This window comes from Martes martes (genome assembly GCF_963455335.1).
Source record: "Martes martes genome assembly, chromosome: 3".
Taxonomy (NCBI): Eukaryota; Metazoa; Chordata; class Mammalia; order Carnivora; family Mustelidae; genus Martes; species Martes martes.
Window position 1 is genome coordinate 115,144,454 of NC_137890.1, and position 16,567 is coordinate 115,161,020.

General features: G+C 46.4%; 1 protein-coding gene across 1 annotated transcript in view; it reads left to right on the forward strand.

Moving 5' to 3' along the window:
- The window catches only part of KIF5C (kinesin family member 5C), a 149,938-nt gene that overhangs the window by 112,021 nt on the left and 21,350 nt on the right, over positions 1 to 16,567 (forward strand). Inside the window, exons 16-21 of the mRNA XM_080799464.1 lie at positions 4,486 to 4,674; positions 8,772 to 8,889; positions 11,212 to 11,288; positions 12,551 to 12,660; positions 14,706 to 14,807; positions 15,034 to 15,094. Coding sequence (XP_080655590.1) covers positions 4,486 to 4,674; positions 8,772 to 8,889; positions 11,212 to 11,288; positions 12,551 to 12,660; positions 14,706 to 14,807; positions 15,034 to 15,094 — 657 coding nt within the window. The remainder of the gene's footprint in view (positions 1 to 4,485; positions 4,675 to 8,771; positions 8,890 to 11,211; positions 11,289 to 12,550; positions 12,661 to 14,705; positions 14,808 to 15,033; positions 15,095 to 16,567) is intronic.

Genomic DNA, 16,567 nt, shown 5'->3' on the forward strand with positions numbered 1-16,567 from the left:
GAAATGCTAATGAAATCAAGGAGTGTCTGGGTGCTTCGGCATTAAAAAAAGAGTCTTTACCTTAGGGAATCTGAAGTATGATGGAAATTATTTTTAAATACTTAGCTGGATGTTTTCAAGATATTTTTGGATTCCAGACATTGGATGCCTTAGTTAATTTCATTGATAACTAGTTATTTTCATTGATAATTCTCACTCATAGAGCATCATATTCTTAATCATTATGAGGTATGTTTTTTTTTCCACAATTATTATGATTTAATCGTCAGGGCAATGAGAGCTAATGCATAGGAATTGTGTGACTGGGCCATTCACTATACTTCTCGGGCTTCATTTTCCTGATTTGTGCAATGACAAGATGAGCCCACATTATCTTACAGGTTGTCAGAAATTGCATGAGTTATACATATATTTCTTAGATCTACATTGTGGGCATAGAGTATTGGTTATGACTACTCAACAGATAAAATTCTTTTATCTAAGAAAATGATCAGATCAGGGAGACTGTTGTCAGTGACCTTGTTTTTCTTCCTAAAACCCTATTCAGTTCCCACATGGTGACTCCTGGTCATACCCTGGGAAGAGGGGAAAAGATGCCCTCTTTCCAGAATATAACAGGCCCAGACAGCAGGGTAACAGAAGAACCCATACTTCTCCAGTTCTGTCATGTCTTGAAACATTTTCAGAGCCCAGGCAATACGTTCTTTAGTCTACAAAACAAGATGCGACCACCCAATGATGAGATGAGCCTCGAGTTGACTTTCTCTGGGTTTATTAGTGAACTTCCTCTTCTTGTCTTTTTCCTATGTCACCCGGCTTTCTTTAAAACAAAAGTTTCCAGAAGTCTAGGATAGAAAGTTGAGGCATAGTAAATGAAATGGATTGGATTAGGTGCCAGATTTTCTTTTGACTTTGGGTCTGGGTGAAGTACAGGTGAAGAATTTCAGGCAGTTGAGGGGCCCTGGGCCCCAGTAGCATTGGGGACATTTCTGTAGCTTGGCCAGTGTTGCAGATACATTTCTGCAGATCCTGGGCCTGAAATCAGCCCTCATCACCAACAGCTCACATCCCATCAGCCTCTTCGATACAGTCTTGGTTGTGTTGGGGCTGGGGTCTCACTGCCAAGAAGGCTTGCTTCTCCAATCCCCTCCTGCCTATCAAGCTCTTGGAAACCACCATATCATGCCCGAGCTCTGTACTGCACAAAGAAAATGGACATTTCTGAACATTTTTTTTTTAAATGAGAACAAAAAGAAAAAAAGGGACTTTTCATCCCATTCTGACTTTTAGGTATTGGTGTGGCAACAGTCACCTTACTTACCTTTTACTTGGCATAGAAATGGCACCTTGCACAATCACTCCATGCTCCTGAGCCCTGGGGTGGGTGGGTATGGGGGTGACTCCTATGTAGACAGGATAGGAGGGGCCGGCAGCATCGCCTTCCCACAGAAAGGCAGCCTTTTCTCCTGGATTAGTCAGCTCTCCTGGATCACGCAGCTTAGTGTGTGCTGTTGGAGTCATTGTCAGACCCAGGAGAGAGTTATAAATAACATTTTAGCAACAAACTTGATTCCCCTCTTGAAATAACAGTTTACTGGGATTACTGAAAATTTAGAGTTTACTTTGAATGACTGAATATATGAACTCCTAAGTGGTTAAGACAAAACAAAAACAAAATCAACAAAAACACAACTTTAAAGTAAAACCATTTGTTCAGAGTACCATTTTGTGTGTGTGTTGGGGGGGGTGGTTTCATCAGATTCAAAATCTCCTCTTAGACTTCCTAGGACAAGGGTAGGCTCCATAAGTTATGGTTCTGGTAGGGGAAAAAGCACCCAGCTTGCATTTTGGAGGAAGCCCATTATTGTGTGCTATTTTACTCTTCCCCAATGCACATGGGATTTGGGCATGGAGTACAAAGTGTCCTTGTCTAAAGGCAGAGCTGGAAAGGAGGAGGTGTTTGTTCCCTTCCCCAAATGCTCTACTTATTGGTCTGGTGGTGTTTTCCCCAGGAGTTGGTGTAGGTTGTAAACCCCACATCAAAGAGATGGAAGTCACTTACCTTTCCACAGAGGCCGGGCAAACACATAGGACATACCTGGTGAGCCTAAAGAACAAGCTTCTCCTGTGTGTTCCACGTTGGACCAATCACAAAGGCAGAGGAACAAAACTGCGCTGAAAGATTGGGGGCGTTTCTCAGCCCTTCTCTTCATGCCATTGGGTTGTAAGCAGGAATGCAATGAGAAACTGTTGGTAGGCAAATCGTTACTGGCAGTCAGAATTAGAAGTGGCTCAGCAAGAACCTTCATTAAAATAGGACTATGGGTTTTCTTGCTGTTAACATAGATTCTGCTTTGTGTTGATTTGACACCGGTGTCATTTAACAGATCCTGTTGTGGAGTCCTAGGGGAAGGCTGACACAAAGTTACAGGCACCCGGTGTGGTCTGGTATACTTCCCATCTGCTACCAATTTTCAGGGTTGATATACGATTCCATATTCCTAGCTCTTAAATTTTTACAGAAAAAAAAATCATCATATGATGAGTTAATGACAGCAATAATGACAAAAGTGGGCAGTTATAACGTACTGTGGAACATTAAAACCATATTTGGAATCATTGTCTTAGAACCAATTGAAGCTTCTGTTTGTGGGCTGGGTACTGGACAGCGCTCTTGTGTTCTCCTGAGGGGCTAGGATGCCCTCTGGTGGTTAAAGAAAATATGTGCACGGTTATTTTGCTCCTCTGATTAATTGCCCTTCAGAGCATGTTTGCGTCTTGAGAGCAAACGGGTTTCTATCCCAAGTATCTTGCTTCAGGTTTTGTTTCCCGTTGAGCTCTGAAACTGAGATGCCAAATATGGGATCATGCAGAAATGCTGGCTTTCAGAATCTTTCTTTCTAAAGGTGGATTTAGATTGTTAAACTCTCAGGTAATTTTATTTATTTATTTGAGAGAGAGCTGGGGGTTGGGGCAGAGCAAGAGGGAGAATGAGTCTCAAGGAGATTCTGCACCGAGCACAGAGCCCCGATCCAGGGTTCCATCCCACAACCCTGAGATCACGATTTGAGACGAAACCAAGAGTCAGCTGCTTAACCGACTGAGCCACCCAGGCACCCCACTCAGATAACTTTAAATAATATAAGCTTGATTCTTATCTCCTTGGAAGGGGCAGGCACATAGAGACAGGGAAATATTGATTGGTAGTAAACAAAAAGTCATAGGAAAATCTTCACCTAAAAGGGCATTTGGTAACAGCACGTTCTTAATTCAATTTTGTTGTTATTGTTGTTTAACTGAAGGCTATGTAGAAAACCCTTTTTATTTCAACCCTTGCTTATAGAAGCATATTCAAGACATTAGACTACTCTCTCTGAATAGGAGACCATAGAGAACAGAATTGAAATTTTTTTTTGCTAAGATTTTATTTATTTATTTGACAGACAGAGATCACAAGTAGGCAGAGAGGAGGAAGCAGGCTCCCTGCTGAGCAGAGGGCCCAATGCAGGGCTCAATCCCAGGACCCCGGGATCGTGACCTGAGCCGAAGGCAGAGGCTTTTACCCACTGAGCCACCCAGATGCCCCAGAATTGAAATTTTGATTTGAATTCTTTTTTTTTTTTTTAAAGATTTTATTTGTTTATTTGACAGGCAGAGATCACAATTAGGCAGAGAGGCAGGCGGAGAGAGAGGAAGGGAAGCAGGCTCCCCACTGAGCAGAGAGCCTGATGCGGGGCTCGATCCCAGGACCCCGGGATCATGACCTGAGCCGAAAGCAGAGGCTTTAACCCACTGAGCCACCCAGGCGCCCCTTGATTTGAATTCTTATAGGGACTCAGAGTCACCTTTAAAAACACTAGGCCTTGGGGCGCCTGGGTGGCTCAGTGGGTTAAAGCCACTGCCTTCGGCTCGGGTCATGGTCTCAGGGTCCTGGGATCGCATCGGGCTCTCTGCTCAGCGGGGAGCCTGCTTCCTCCCTTCTCTCTCTGCCTGCCTCTCTGCCTACTTGTGATCTGTCTGTCAAATAAATAAATAAAATCTTTAAAAAAAAATAAAATAAAAAAAAATAAAAACAGTAGGCCTTGAAGCTATTCTAGAGATGTAAGGTGCCGGACATTGAACGGAATACATTTTCAGAGTTATCCTTTTTTAAGTCTTCTTAAGATTAAGAAGAAGCGTATTTCCCTCTGATACCATGTCTTTCATCTTAAAAATTAATTGTAGTGAAAACCCTGGCTGATTGAGAACGATATTTAATAGAGGTTTTTAATTCAGTCTTACCTGAGGTTTCAGAAAACTTGGGATATATTTATATAGTGAATATATAGTAACATAAGGCTATCATTTTCAGCTTGTGGTCCTATAATTAAGGATTCCTAATCAGAAATCCAAAGACATCCTGAGGGTCCATGGACAGATTTTCGGGGCCCCATGAATCTCTGGCATTTGTAAGCAATAGTTGAGTGTATGCCTTCCTGTGCTCAGTTGGCAGACGTGAATGGAGTCATTGAGGAGGAATTCACCATGGCCCGCCTGTATATCAGCAAGATGAAGTCGGAGGTCAAATCCCTGGTGAACCGCAGCAAACAGCTCGAGAATGCCCAGATGGACTCCAACAGGAAGATGAATGCCAGTGAGCGGGAGCTGGCTGCCTGCCAGCTGCTCATTTCCCAGGTAGGTCACCCCTGTCCCCCTCATTTCACTCCCTCGACCTCTTGAAATCTGCTTGCTCGGTGCTCTTACTGGGTCTGATGGTACATGGTAGGGATAGCTGGTGGACTTTGCTTTATATAAGACTTGTCCACGGCCTCCCCAGACAATTACAGCCCAAGCTTCTGCTTAAGTCTAGACTTTGTTGTGTGAATTACATGAATTACCTTCAGTCCGTTTTAAAGGATGTGTCTACATCTCTCTATCTATGTACGGACATGTAGGTAGGTAGGTAGGTAGAGATTACAATGAATGGATGAGATTGGGTGGAAGCTAAAACTCCTATGAGCTAAGGAACATTCCTTCATTTTTTAATCTCTACCACAGGTCCAACTTAATATGTGAAAACAGAAACTATTGCTGCTACTGCTATTATTGATAATCGTAATAAGTAACATTTTTAAAAAAGATTTTATTTATTTGGGAGAAAGAGTGAGCAAGTGCATGCCCACACAGGTGGGGGAGGGGAAGCGGGTGAGGGACAAGCAGACTCCCCAGTGAGCAGGGAGCCCGATGCGGGGCTTGATCCCAGGACCCCAAGATTATCACCTGAGCCAAAGGCAGACGCTTAATCACTGAGCCATCCAGGCGCCCCACTAGTAGCACGTAACATTTTAGTGAGTGTTTACAAAGCTCCCCACACTGCACTAAGCTCTTCACATGCATTATCTCACTTGACCTTTATTTTTTTTTTAAGATTTTATTTATTTATTTGACAGAGATCACAAGTAGGCAGAGAGGCAGGCAGAGAGAGAGAGGAGGAAGCAGGCTCCCTGCCAAGCAGAGAGCCCGATGTGGGGCTTGATCCCAGGACCCTGAGATCATGACCTGAGCTGAAAGCAGAGACTTTAACCCCCTGAGCCACCCAGGCGCCCCTCACTTGATCTTTTAAAAAAATCCTGATGGGCAGGTTTTATTATTATTTATGTTTTTCAGATGAGGAAGGAGGGACTCAGAAAGATTAAATACACAGTTCAAAATCCCACAGCCAGCGAAAGGCAGATCAGGGACTCAAACCAAAACATGTGTGAACACAAAGCCTTGAAGGGATTTTTGAGTCCCAGGGCACTTTTCGTCTGCTCAGTGAGTCAGGCTGCTCCTCTGCCCACTGAAATGGCGCTTTCATTTTAGTGAGGTGGTTTTAGAAAGGAGCAGCCTCGTTTTTGGTCTGTCACTGATATCTGAGCTTGGTGTTTGGGGCTTGAGACTTCTGAGAGTGTTGCAGTGAGGGCTGCTCACTGCCTCAGACCAGGCATTAAAACAGCTGAAATCATTTGCAGGAAACTGATACCAGCAGGGAGTGGTACGTCAAATAATACTGAGAGACCGACAAAAGCATACGTCCTTCTGGTAGGCTTGTAAACAGTAACATGTCATCACAGAACCAGCTCCAGCCTTCTCCTCTCCCACCGTAGCAAATGAGCACATCAGGTTTCCATTTTATAACCAATGCAGTAAGCAAAAATGTACTGTAAAGATTATCCAGTGTTGGTGTGTGATCGTGAAATTTATGTACATTGCTGAGAAAAGTATAATTCGGCCAGTCCTTTTGGAAAGCACTTTGGGAATCAAAAGCCATAAAAATTTAAGTACTTTGATCCAGTAATTTCATTTATGGTATTTTTCATTGGTAATGAAAATGCAAAAATTTTATTTTATATGTTTATTTCCCGATTAAAATGTGCAAAGCCTATATGGAAGATGGTGAGTGCAATTATTACTTGCATTATAATTACATAAAATACCCAAACACCTGTTGATAAGATAATGACGTTGTTACATGAAAGATTGCTATGCAGCGGGGCGCCTGGGTGGCTCAGTGGGTTAAGCCGCTGCCTTCGGCTCAGGTCATGGTCTCAGGTCAGGTCAGGGTCCTGGGATCGAGCCCCGCATCAGGCTCCTTGCTCAGAGGGGAGCCTGCTTCTCTCTCTGCCTCTGCCTGCCTTTCTGCCTGCTTGTGCTCTCTCTCTCTCTCTCTCTGTCAAATAAATAAATAAAATATTAAAAAAAAAAAAAAAGATTGCTATGCAGCTCTTACAAAAAATTTATAAAACATTGCCATTTGGAAAGAATGATTATATAAACGTAAGTGAAAATGAAAATGCTCAATTATGTGTATGCTGTGCCTATCCAGTATGCATTCATACAGTTAAGACTCTATCCAGTATGCATTCATACAGTTAAGACCAAGAATAGTTGATAAGTATGGTTTATGGGTGGGGTACCAGGGTGGTTTGTCAGGTAAATGTCAGACTCTTGATTTTGGCTCAGGTCACGATATCAGGGTTGTGGGATGGGGGCCCGCATCAGCTCTGTGCTCAGCACAGAGTCTGCTTGTCCCTCTCCCTCTGCTCCTGCCACCCCCCATCTCCCAACAAACAAAATCTTAAAAAAAAAAACCAAAACTGCTACATGGGTGAAATCTATGCCACTTCTTTCTGGATTTGCTTTACTACTTGACATTTTTATAATTTAAAAAATGGGAGAAAATGATAAACCTTAGGGCAGTACCGACACCTCAAGTCTGATATCCAGGTCACCTCTTGTTCTGAGAATATGTGCATTTGGATAGTCCTGCCCCTAACGTTTGGAGACCAAGGCAAGAGTAGAAACAGAGGTCCCTCCATCTGCAGCCCACTGTCTTCTCTTTCCATCTGGATGCACCAGCCCTTCTGCCCTTCGTGGAAACTGATAGCACTGTGTAACTGTCAACTCTAATCTGTGTGAATTGATGACAGGAGCTGCAGTGCCAGCCCTAGGAGTTGCCTTTATGGCCACTGGAGCAGGGAGTTTCTGGGTTTCTAGTCCTCAGAGTGTGGTCTGGAAGGGGGCATGGGTTCCATGGGGCATGCCTCCTTGGCCTACACGCTCTTTGCTCGGCGGAGTGAGTGCAGCCAGAGGACAGCCCTAGTGGGGTGTTCACAGTGTGGGGCCCAGGACTGAGGCTCTAGTTGCCCAAGTCTGACAGTGACATTGACTTTGGGTATATGAGATCAGAGTCAAGAGTATCAGCATATTAGAATGTTAAAGGATATATGTGTTAGTGTGTTCTCCATTAGCAACAAATACAGCTTTCTGTTGGGTGCTACTTTGTACCGTTACAATTTACACATAGACAAATATTTAATCATTATTTCTGGGGATTTGAAAGTCAGAGAAACTTTGGCTCTTTATTTTCTGACATGATCTAAAGAATCTGACAAAATATTTCCAGCAAAAATGCAACTATTTTCTTCATTTACACTCATCCTTTTCATCAGAAGCTGTGCTTATAACCTGACTGCTCTGTGTCCCATTTCCCAGAGGTTATTTCACTAGATGAGAGCTCAGTCTCCAGGGTTTTCCTGCTTTCGTGTGAATGCTGTAGATCTTGGGTGGGGGAAGTGCCTACGTATTCCCATCTGCTGGGAGGGCGCCCTGCCTTTACTCAGTCAGTGAGCTTCCATTCATTCACTGGTTCCACTAATATTTATTAAGCATCGACTCCATACCCTCATGGAGCTGGCAAGTAAAAAGAAATAGATAAATCTTGCCGAAGTTGGGTACTGTAAGTTGGGACCCCAGTGATAAGGACTCTGGGTGGGGAGGGCGGAGCGCGTCCTAGGGAGAGGAAAATGTAAAATGCAAGATCTCTCAGACACAGGAATTGGTGTGTTTGAGAGGAAAAGAAAAGACCATATCTGAGTTCTGAAGACAGAACCTAGAGGTGCCAGTTCCAAGAACGAAGCCTCTGCCCTAGACATTTTTCCAGGACACTGTTTTCAATGAGGAGAAAAACCAGCTTGGGCTTTGGCATCTCACTTAGGCGGGTGGTGAGGAGGGCCGTGGTGATGAGAGGGGTCAGTGTGGAGTAAAGCAGCGGAGCACAGGGAGGAAACAGAGGGCCATGTTAGCCCGCGATCACAGATCCCACGCCGAGGGCAGAATATGCTTTGTTGGGGAGTTGGTCCTCGAAAAAGGGACCCAGGAAGTCCTCTGTGACCTTTTCCCATCAGACAACTGCAGGCAAGCCGGGTTGCTTGTCCCTCACGCCTCCTTTTCATCTTTTTGTTTATTTAAAGCATGAAGCCAAGATCAAATCCCTGACAGACTACATGCAGAACATGGAACAGAAGAGGAGGCAGCTGGAGGAGTCCCAGGACTCGCTCAGTGAGGAGCTGGCCAAACTCCGAGCCCAAGGTAAGTAATCGACTCCTTTGCAGGTGTTGAGCTCTTGGCCTACATCAGATACTCTCTAGTTGGCCAAACTCATGACGTTTAGTTTTGCTCATTTATAGCAATTCCAGGTCTCCTGAAAAACAATGGAATAATTGTGGGAAGGAGGTGTGGTAAAAAAAAAAAAATTAGATAGAATATTGCCCCCGCCCGGGATCTGCCCCTCTTCCCATTTCCCTCCGTCCACCCTGCTGCCTGAGTCAATCTTCTCTTCTCCACCTCCGGCCTCCAGTCTGTTCCCATGACCTGCCCATTTGATCTGCCAGATGCTTGTCTGCTTCCGCTCATCTCCACCTTTATTTTCACTATCCTTAATCCTAATTAAGAGTTGTGACTACATCGTCTATGGAGGCTCTCACCCCATCCGCTCCAGGCCAGCCACTGTGCTGCTTCTCAGGGAACTCTTCTAAAATCACCTTCTATCTTGTGCCCAGCCCTATGCCTCTGACCCCTCCATGATGTCCCCCTGCTCTTAATATAAAGTCTGAACTTCTGCCAACGGCTGCCTGCACCCTCTGTCCTTGGAACCAGCTCTTCCCTTTGCCGGACAGCCTCCTGATGCCCTTTGCTTAGGGAAGTGCCTGACACATAGGAAGCACTCCAAAGATATGAATAAATAGAAAAAATTCAAGAGAGGTAACTGGAAATACAGAAACCAGAATAGGTTTTAAGAACATATGCATTGCCGTGAAATGGAACACACATACCATGAATTGCAATGAAAATTGTTAGAGTTCTTTTAGAAAGCGTTTTGAGGATAGGGGCGCCTGGGTGACTCAGTAGGTTAAAGCCTCCGCCTTCAGCTCAGGTCATGATCCCAGGGTCCTGGGATCGAGCCCCGCATCGGGCCCTCTGCTCAGCAGGGAGCCTGCTTCCCTTTCTCTCTCTGCCTGCTTCTGATCTCTGCCTGTCAAATAAATAAAATCTTAAAAAAAAAAAACATTTTGAGGATAAATAGCAATTATCATAACACTTTCCATACCTTTTGATCCTCAAATCTCAGATATTTGTTGTAGAATTCATTGTATTAGTGGAAGGAAGAAAAAGGCAGCCAACCTAAATGTCGAACAGTTAAACCAGCTATGGGATGTTGTTTAAAAGAACATGTGTTATTTTGGAGGTGACGTACGTGCAGGCTGTGCAGCCATGCTTACAAGGCGTCCTTAGAGTAAAGATCGTAATATGTAATCTTATCTTTACTGGGGTTATAACATCCAGGAATCAATGGATACTTGTGTTCCAAGGCCTGCAGATTAATATTTGAACTGAAAATTGTTTTGATGGGGTAGTAGGATTGGTGATGATGCCACCTCTTTTTATTTCCTTTATTGTTAATATAGTTACTTGCTCAGTAAATACATTTTGTCCCAAATGTCTAGGCAAATTTAGAAAGATCGAGAACACCCTCAGCCCTGCTATGACCTTGTCATGTTTTCTTTATGTGATAATGGATGAATGTTAGAGATAGCACGCTCCCCGTAATACTTGGCATCGAAAAGAACTTTTCTCTCTCTCGTAAATGGCTTCTGTAGTGGTGCCCTAAGTAGAAATAAAATAGAGATGAGAAGATCTAAAATAAAGTGGAACAGACTAGATAGCGTAATGACTTGCATGACACCATTCTAAACCATTTTATTACCCGCGGCCCTCCTCCCACCCCCCAGGCTGCTGCTTGCTGGGGGTGCCAGGTGCGTGCCCCTGACCAAGAATAGGCCGGGACAGACTCCCCCTGGAGGTGTGCCATGCACCAAATGTGGGGCCTTCCTTTTTAGTCTGGAGCATGTTATTTTTTGTTTTCTCTGTTCTTAGATTTTTTATTCTTCTGCTCTAGATTCTTAGAGAATAAACAGCATACCGATGGGAGGTAAATAAGCTCTTTCTGGAACTCTAATAGTGGCATTGCTTCCAAATGCCTCTAAACTTCACAGAGTGCTTTCCAATGTGCAAAGCAGGTTATTGTACCCTGCCTCAGGGGTTGCTCACCAAAGCCAGGGGAAAGGCCACCCACAGCCCGGTCAGTTCCCTCCTAGAGTGGCCCACTTCCGAGCCAGCACCCTGGCCCCCGCCGCCGCCCCTCCCACTGGAGTGGGCAGCCTCCACTGGCCTGAAGTCTCGCCCGGGAAGCCTGTCTTGGATAGCATGGTTGTAATTGGTCATATAAGTTCTGTTTCACTCCATGGCCATTCTTCCTTTTTTTTTTTTTTTTTGTCTTTTTAAAAATATGTTTACTTTTGGATGTGAGTCCCGCCAGTTAAATCTTCAATCATCATTTAAAATTCAAAACAGAAAAAATGCATGAAGTCAGCTTCCAGGATAAGGAGAAGGAACATCTGACGCGGCTGCAGGACGCGGAGGAGATGAAGGTGTGTGCGCAGCCCCTGCCCCGGAGCCCAGCGTGCATTTGGACTGCGTTTTCTTACTCTAGGAAAATCTGTCTCCTTCAGAGACTTGTGTGGCCATGTAGGAGGGTGGGGGGAGGAACCGGTGCCGGCCGTGGCACAGCGTGGCCTGGCGCAGGACCGAGAGGAAGGCGGAGGTGTCCAGAAGTCCGGTAGTCCTGCTGCATTAGTCTGTGCTGCTTCCCTGTTCCTGGGGAAGGGGAGGCAGCAGCCCCCCCTGGTCACTGCGTGGGCCGCACTGCTGTGCTGAACTGCCAGAACGTGTCTTCCCTTGACCTTTTTAAAGAAGCACTCCAGATTTGGATTGCCATGTACCATAGAGATGTTTATTTTTGGTCACATGTAAAGTGGTGAAGGAAAATGTAGACAAAATAATTGGGAAAGAAGCTTTGTGGGTGAATAAAATGAGATAGGGGAGGATGTAGGATTTTGATTCATTTTAGGCAGACCGCTTGTCCCTTTGGGTGCAAGGCCACAGGTAAAATAGGGCCCATGTGGGGTGCCTTGGTGGCTCAGTCGTTAAGCGTCTGCCTTCGGCTCAGGTCATGATCCCAGGGTCCTGGGATCGAGCCCTGCACTGGGTTCCCTGCTTGGTGGGAAGCCTGCTTCTCTCTCCCACTCCCCCTGCTTGTGTTCCCTCTCTCACTGTGTCTCTATCAAATAAATAAATAAAATCTTTAAAAAAAACCAAAACCAAAACAAAAAAAGCAGTGCCCACTGCATGAGCCTCTCTAGCCTCACCCTGATGGGCCCTCCTCCGGGTTTCACATCCCTTTGGTGAAGAGGTCTCCTGTAAACATCACCATAAATCTGGGCAGTGCTCAGAGCGGGGACAATTCTCTAAATTTTACAGGGGAAGAAGTGTGGCTCACGTGGGTTATGTGGTTTGTCTGTGGTCTCTTGGGTATATTTAGTAAGAGGTCTGTGCCCTCTGGCTGACCTGGTGAGAGAAGCCATGTGGCTCAGGTGAGCTGTAGGGGGCCACGGGAGAGCTTTTTATTCAATTAATGGACTGACTTGCTCCTAGGATAAAACCCCTGCTGGGTTTTTTCATAGATCTTCGGGTTTTGTTGTGCCAGTAAAGCAAGGCAGGTTCTGGGGGCCCTGGTTTTGGGACCTGACAGCTGAGGGACATAGGGTAGGAGGCAGAAGCAATCCAGGGCTTGTCATGGCGTGGGCTGCGAGCCAACGAGTGGATGACACATTTCTTTTGGCCTGGCTTGCAGAAGGCGCTGGAGCAGCAGATGGAGAGCCACCGGGAAGCTCACCAGAAGCAGCTGTCCAGACTTCGGGATGAAATTGAGGAGAAGCAGAAAATCATCGATGAGATTCGGGAGTGAGTCGGCCCAGGGGCTCTCGGGACGCGGGGGTGGGCATGGCTCTCAGGCCAGCCTGGAAGGATGCAGCTTTGAGCCCAGTTCTGCCCTCCTTGGCCTGCGGGCTCTGTGTCCTGCCCTGTGCCCCGGCAGGCTGGATGCGCAGCTTCCGACGTCTGTTCTCCCATCTGGAGCTGAGCCTCTGGGGGCTCTGGTGGGGCAGGTGGCAGGCGGGCGCAGCCACCCTTCCTCATCCCCCGGGAGTTGGGGTCATGTTGGTGACTCAGCTGGGCAGACACATGCCCTCATAGGTGGCGACACTGTTTGTCTGAAATTATATACGAAAATATACAACGCACCCCCCTGCATGGGTCCTGACTCAGGGGTTCTGATAGGCTAAAACATACTCCAAAGGAGACAGTCAGCCCCTGCTGCCTCCTCACCCAACACGTAAATGCTCCCCGCACAGCCCTGAGCCGCCTGGTCACATGCGCACACTTCTCGGGGGCCCGTGTCTGTGCTCGTGGACCTGTGGCTTTGCCAGGATGGTGTCACTGCAGCTCGTCTCTGCTGTCACCCCCCTCAGGGCCATACTCCCGTCCTGTCACAGCGCCTCAAGAACCCCTGCTCCATAATGACCTCTCCCTCCTCCTCTCTTACCTTCCCGCCTCGCTGTCAAAACAAGGCAGCGAGCCGGTGAGTGCCGTCAGGAGCCTCTCCTTGAGGGTTCTTACGTTTTTGCACAGTGAGTGTCTTGGCAGTTTTTGAACTTGTTTGCAGAATAAGGTTTTTAAATGCTCCCCCCGCAAAAAGATGAGGAAAAATGAAGAAAACCAGTTATGTTGAAATATAGTCCCATCCCCTGACACCCCCACACTCATTCCGAAGATCTAGACTGAAGCCTCCCTCCACCCCCACCTTCTGTAGATGAAGGACTGGATTTTCGTATGGGGAGCAAGGCCAGGTTCCGTGAGTTTCTTAGGGTCGCGCTGCTAAGTAGGAATCAAACTGGAGTTAGAGTTTAATTCTCCAGGCTACTGATCCAAATCTCTCTTCGTTGTGTGCAAGCTGCTCCCACAGCACATTTGCATTTTGAAAGAGGAGAATGGTAATGAAGCAAAGTGTAAGTGGTGTGATCTGGGCTCCGTGCACACTGTCTACCTAAGGCAAGTCCTTAGCATCGTCTTTGCCCTCCTCCTTTTGGACCACCCCCGTGCTGTTACTCATGTTGTTCTTTCCCCTTCAAGCGTGTCCTGTGTTCTTTATTCTGATTAATCACCCTTGACATGTTCAGCCGCAGGGGAACGAGGGGAGGGAAGGAACGAGGGAAGGAGGGTGGGTTGGTGAATGAGTTAGTAGACGAGAAGTTTCCTTGGCCTGCGCCTTTCAAATGACTCTGGGTTTTCCTTCAATTTTGTAGAATCTGTTCCTTTACGGACGCACAGGCACGGCCACACAAAAGGTTTTATAAATACTGCATGCAAGTGTTGGCCAAGTGCCCCCAACCAGATGGCAAGTTTCTTTTTTTTGCTGCAGACCCTGGGCTCTCTTTGTATTTCCTCTCTCTGTACCCCCTCCTTGCAGACTTCACGCAGCGGCACTGTCCCTGTGTCGGCCAGGAATTTGGACTTAGGGGATGTTTTCAGGTGATTGGACCAGAGAGGAAGGGAAGGGTGCAATGGCCAGATAGGTTTCCTGAGTGGGTGCACGCAGGCCGTCTGTAGGGCAGACAAAGCAGAATTCTTCTCACTGTGCTCTCTTTCTCTGTTTTAAAATATCAGCCCCTTTCCTAGCTCATTATTTCACCCCCAAAGCTCTCGCACAAGCCAACTATAAATATATTCTCAAAGCCTTATGTTTCATGCCTCTGAGATGTTCCCAGAAATTAGTTTTCACTTGGGCAAGGAGGAAGCTGTGAGGTTGTTCTCTGATCCCTCAAAATCCTCCAGAATTGCCGCCTTTATTGCACAGAACTAATGGGGTTGGAAGAGGACCGTGTCTTTAGCTGGGTGCCTCAGAGTTTCAGACTCACGTGCAATGTGTCGCTCTTCCCCCTCCATTTCAGTTTGAACCAGAAACTACAACTGGAGCAGGAGCAGCTCAGCTCTGACTATAACAAGCTGAAAGTGGAGGACCGAGAGAGGGAAATGAAGCTGGAAAAGCTCTTGTGAGTGCACGCTAAATGTCTCCCCTGTTTTCTCTCCTCCCCGCTGAGGCTTCGGGGAGTCTACTCTCATGACTCCGGTTCCTCAATATTCTGGTTAGGTTGGGCCCATGTAACGATAGTGCCCGCTCGTGTGAGATGGTTAGTATTGTTGACATATCCGTAGGTGCAGCCGGTATCTGGAACTCCCTGATGCCCCTGGGGTTCATGATTCCTTTTTGCTTTTTAGATTGCTCAATGATAAACGGGAACAAGCCAGAGAGGACCTCAAAGGGCTGGAGGAGACGGTGGTACGTCAGCATGTTTCCCAACTCATTTCAGTCCCAGAGACCCAATTAATTGGTGATTTGTTGAGTTTGTGTATTCTGAAACTTGTTCTGTGCCCACCGTTCTCACATACCATTTTAGACAAAATATTTAGGCAAATACCGTCTATTTAGACATTAAGGCAAATACAAACATTTAGATAAAATGTCCTGTGGAGGGGCGCCTGGGTGACTCGGTGGGTTAAGCCGCTGCCTTTGGCTCGGGTTGTGATCTCAGGGTCCTGGGATTGAGTCCCGCGTCGGGCTCTCTGCTCAGCGGGGAGCCTGCTTCCCTCTCTCTCTCTCTCTGTCTGCCTCTCTGCCTACTTGTGATCTCTGTCAAATAAATAAAATCTTAAAAAAAAAAATGTCCTGTGGAAAAGTGAGGATTGTAGAATTTATTCCCCAGCTCTTGATACTATGATTGTCTGTCTGTCCATCCATCTATCCATCCATCCACCCATCCTTGCATCCATGCTTAGTGCTGTAACTAGAAGCCCTGAGCGAGTATTAAACTGACCTGAAAATCAGGGCCTGAATCTTTACTGACTTTGCACATTGTGACTTATTGCCATTCAACATTCAAGAGCACCTCCTAAGAGCTGGTGTTCTTCTAGGTGCTTGGGTTGTATCAGTAAATCACAAAGATAAGATCCTGGCCCTTTTAAGCATGCCTTCAGCTGGGGGTGGGGAGACAGATGTGAACATTAGGAAGGAAATCATGACCTCCATTACATGGTTATAGAAAGTGCAGAGGTCCCACAAGGTGGTGACATTTGAGCAGGGACTTGAAGCAGGTGAAAGACTCAGCCATGGGAATGTCGGGGGAAGGGCCTTCCAAGCAGAGACAATAATAGCCTGTGCCAAGGCCCTAAGGTGAGCCTGGAGTTGGCATGTTGGAGAACAGCAGGAAAGTCAATGATGCAGCGAGGAGACAAGAGGTAGGCACAGAAAGGTCAAGGCAAGAGCAGTTGTAGGCCAGGTAGGGCCTTGAGGCCTGCAGGTGTTGGGGCACAAGAGTAACAGATCAGAAAGTCTCATCATTTGAGATCCTGATTGGTTTTCTCCACCCTGCATCTGAATTCATGAGGTTTGTCTGCTCTGGTTGACTTCCGTTTCAGCTGCTCTGAGGGTGAGGGCTCTAGAGAGCTCGGCAAAGTGCCACATAGCCTGTGTTTAAAGACAGACTGTCCCAACAGAGCCTCTTAATTTGATAAAAGCATGTCAGGTCACTTCATATGATAAAACAATAGAGAGACTGTTGTTGGGATGTAGTCATACATTTTTTTTTTTAAGATTTACTTATTTATTTGAGAGAGAGTGAGAGCACACATACATGAGTAGGGGTGGGGGCAGAGGGAGAGAGAATCCCCAAGCAGACTCTGTGCCGAGTGCGGAGCCCCACATGGGGCTCGATTTCAGAGCCCCAAGATCATGACCTGAGCTGAATTCAAGGGC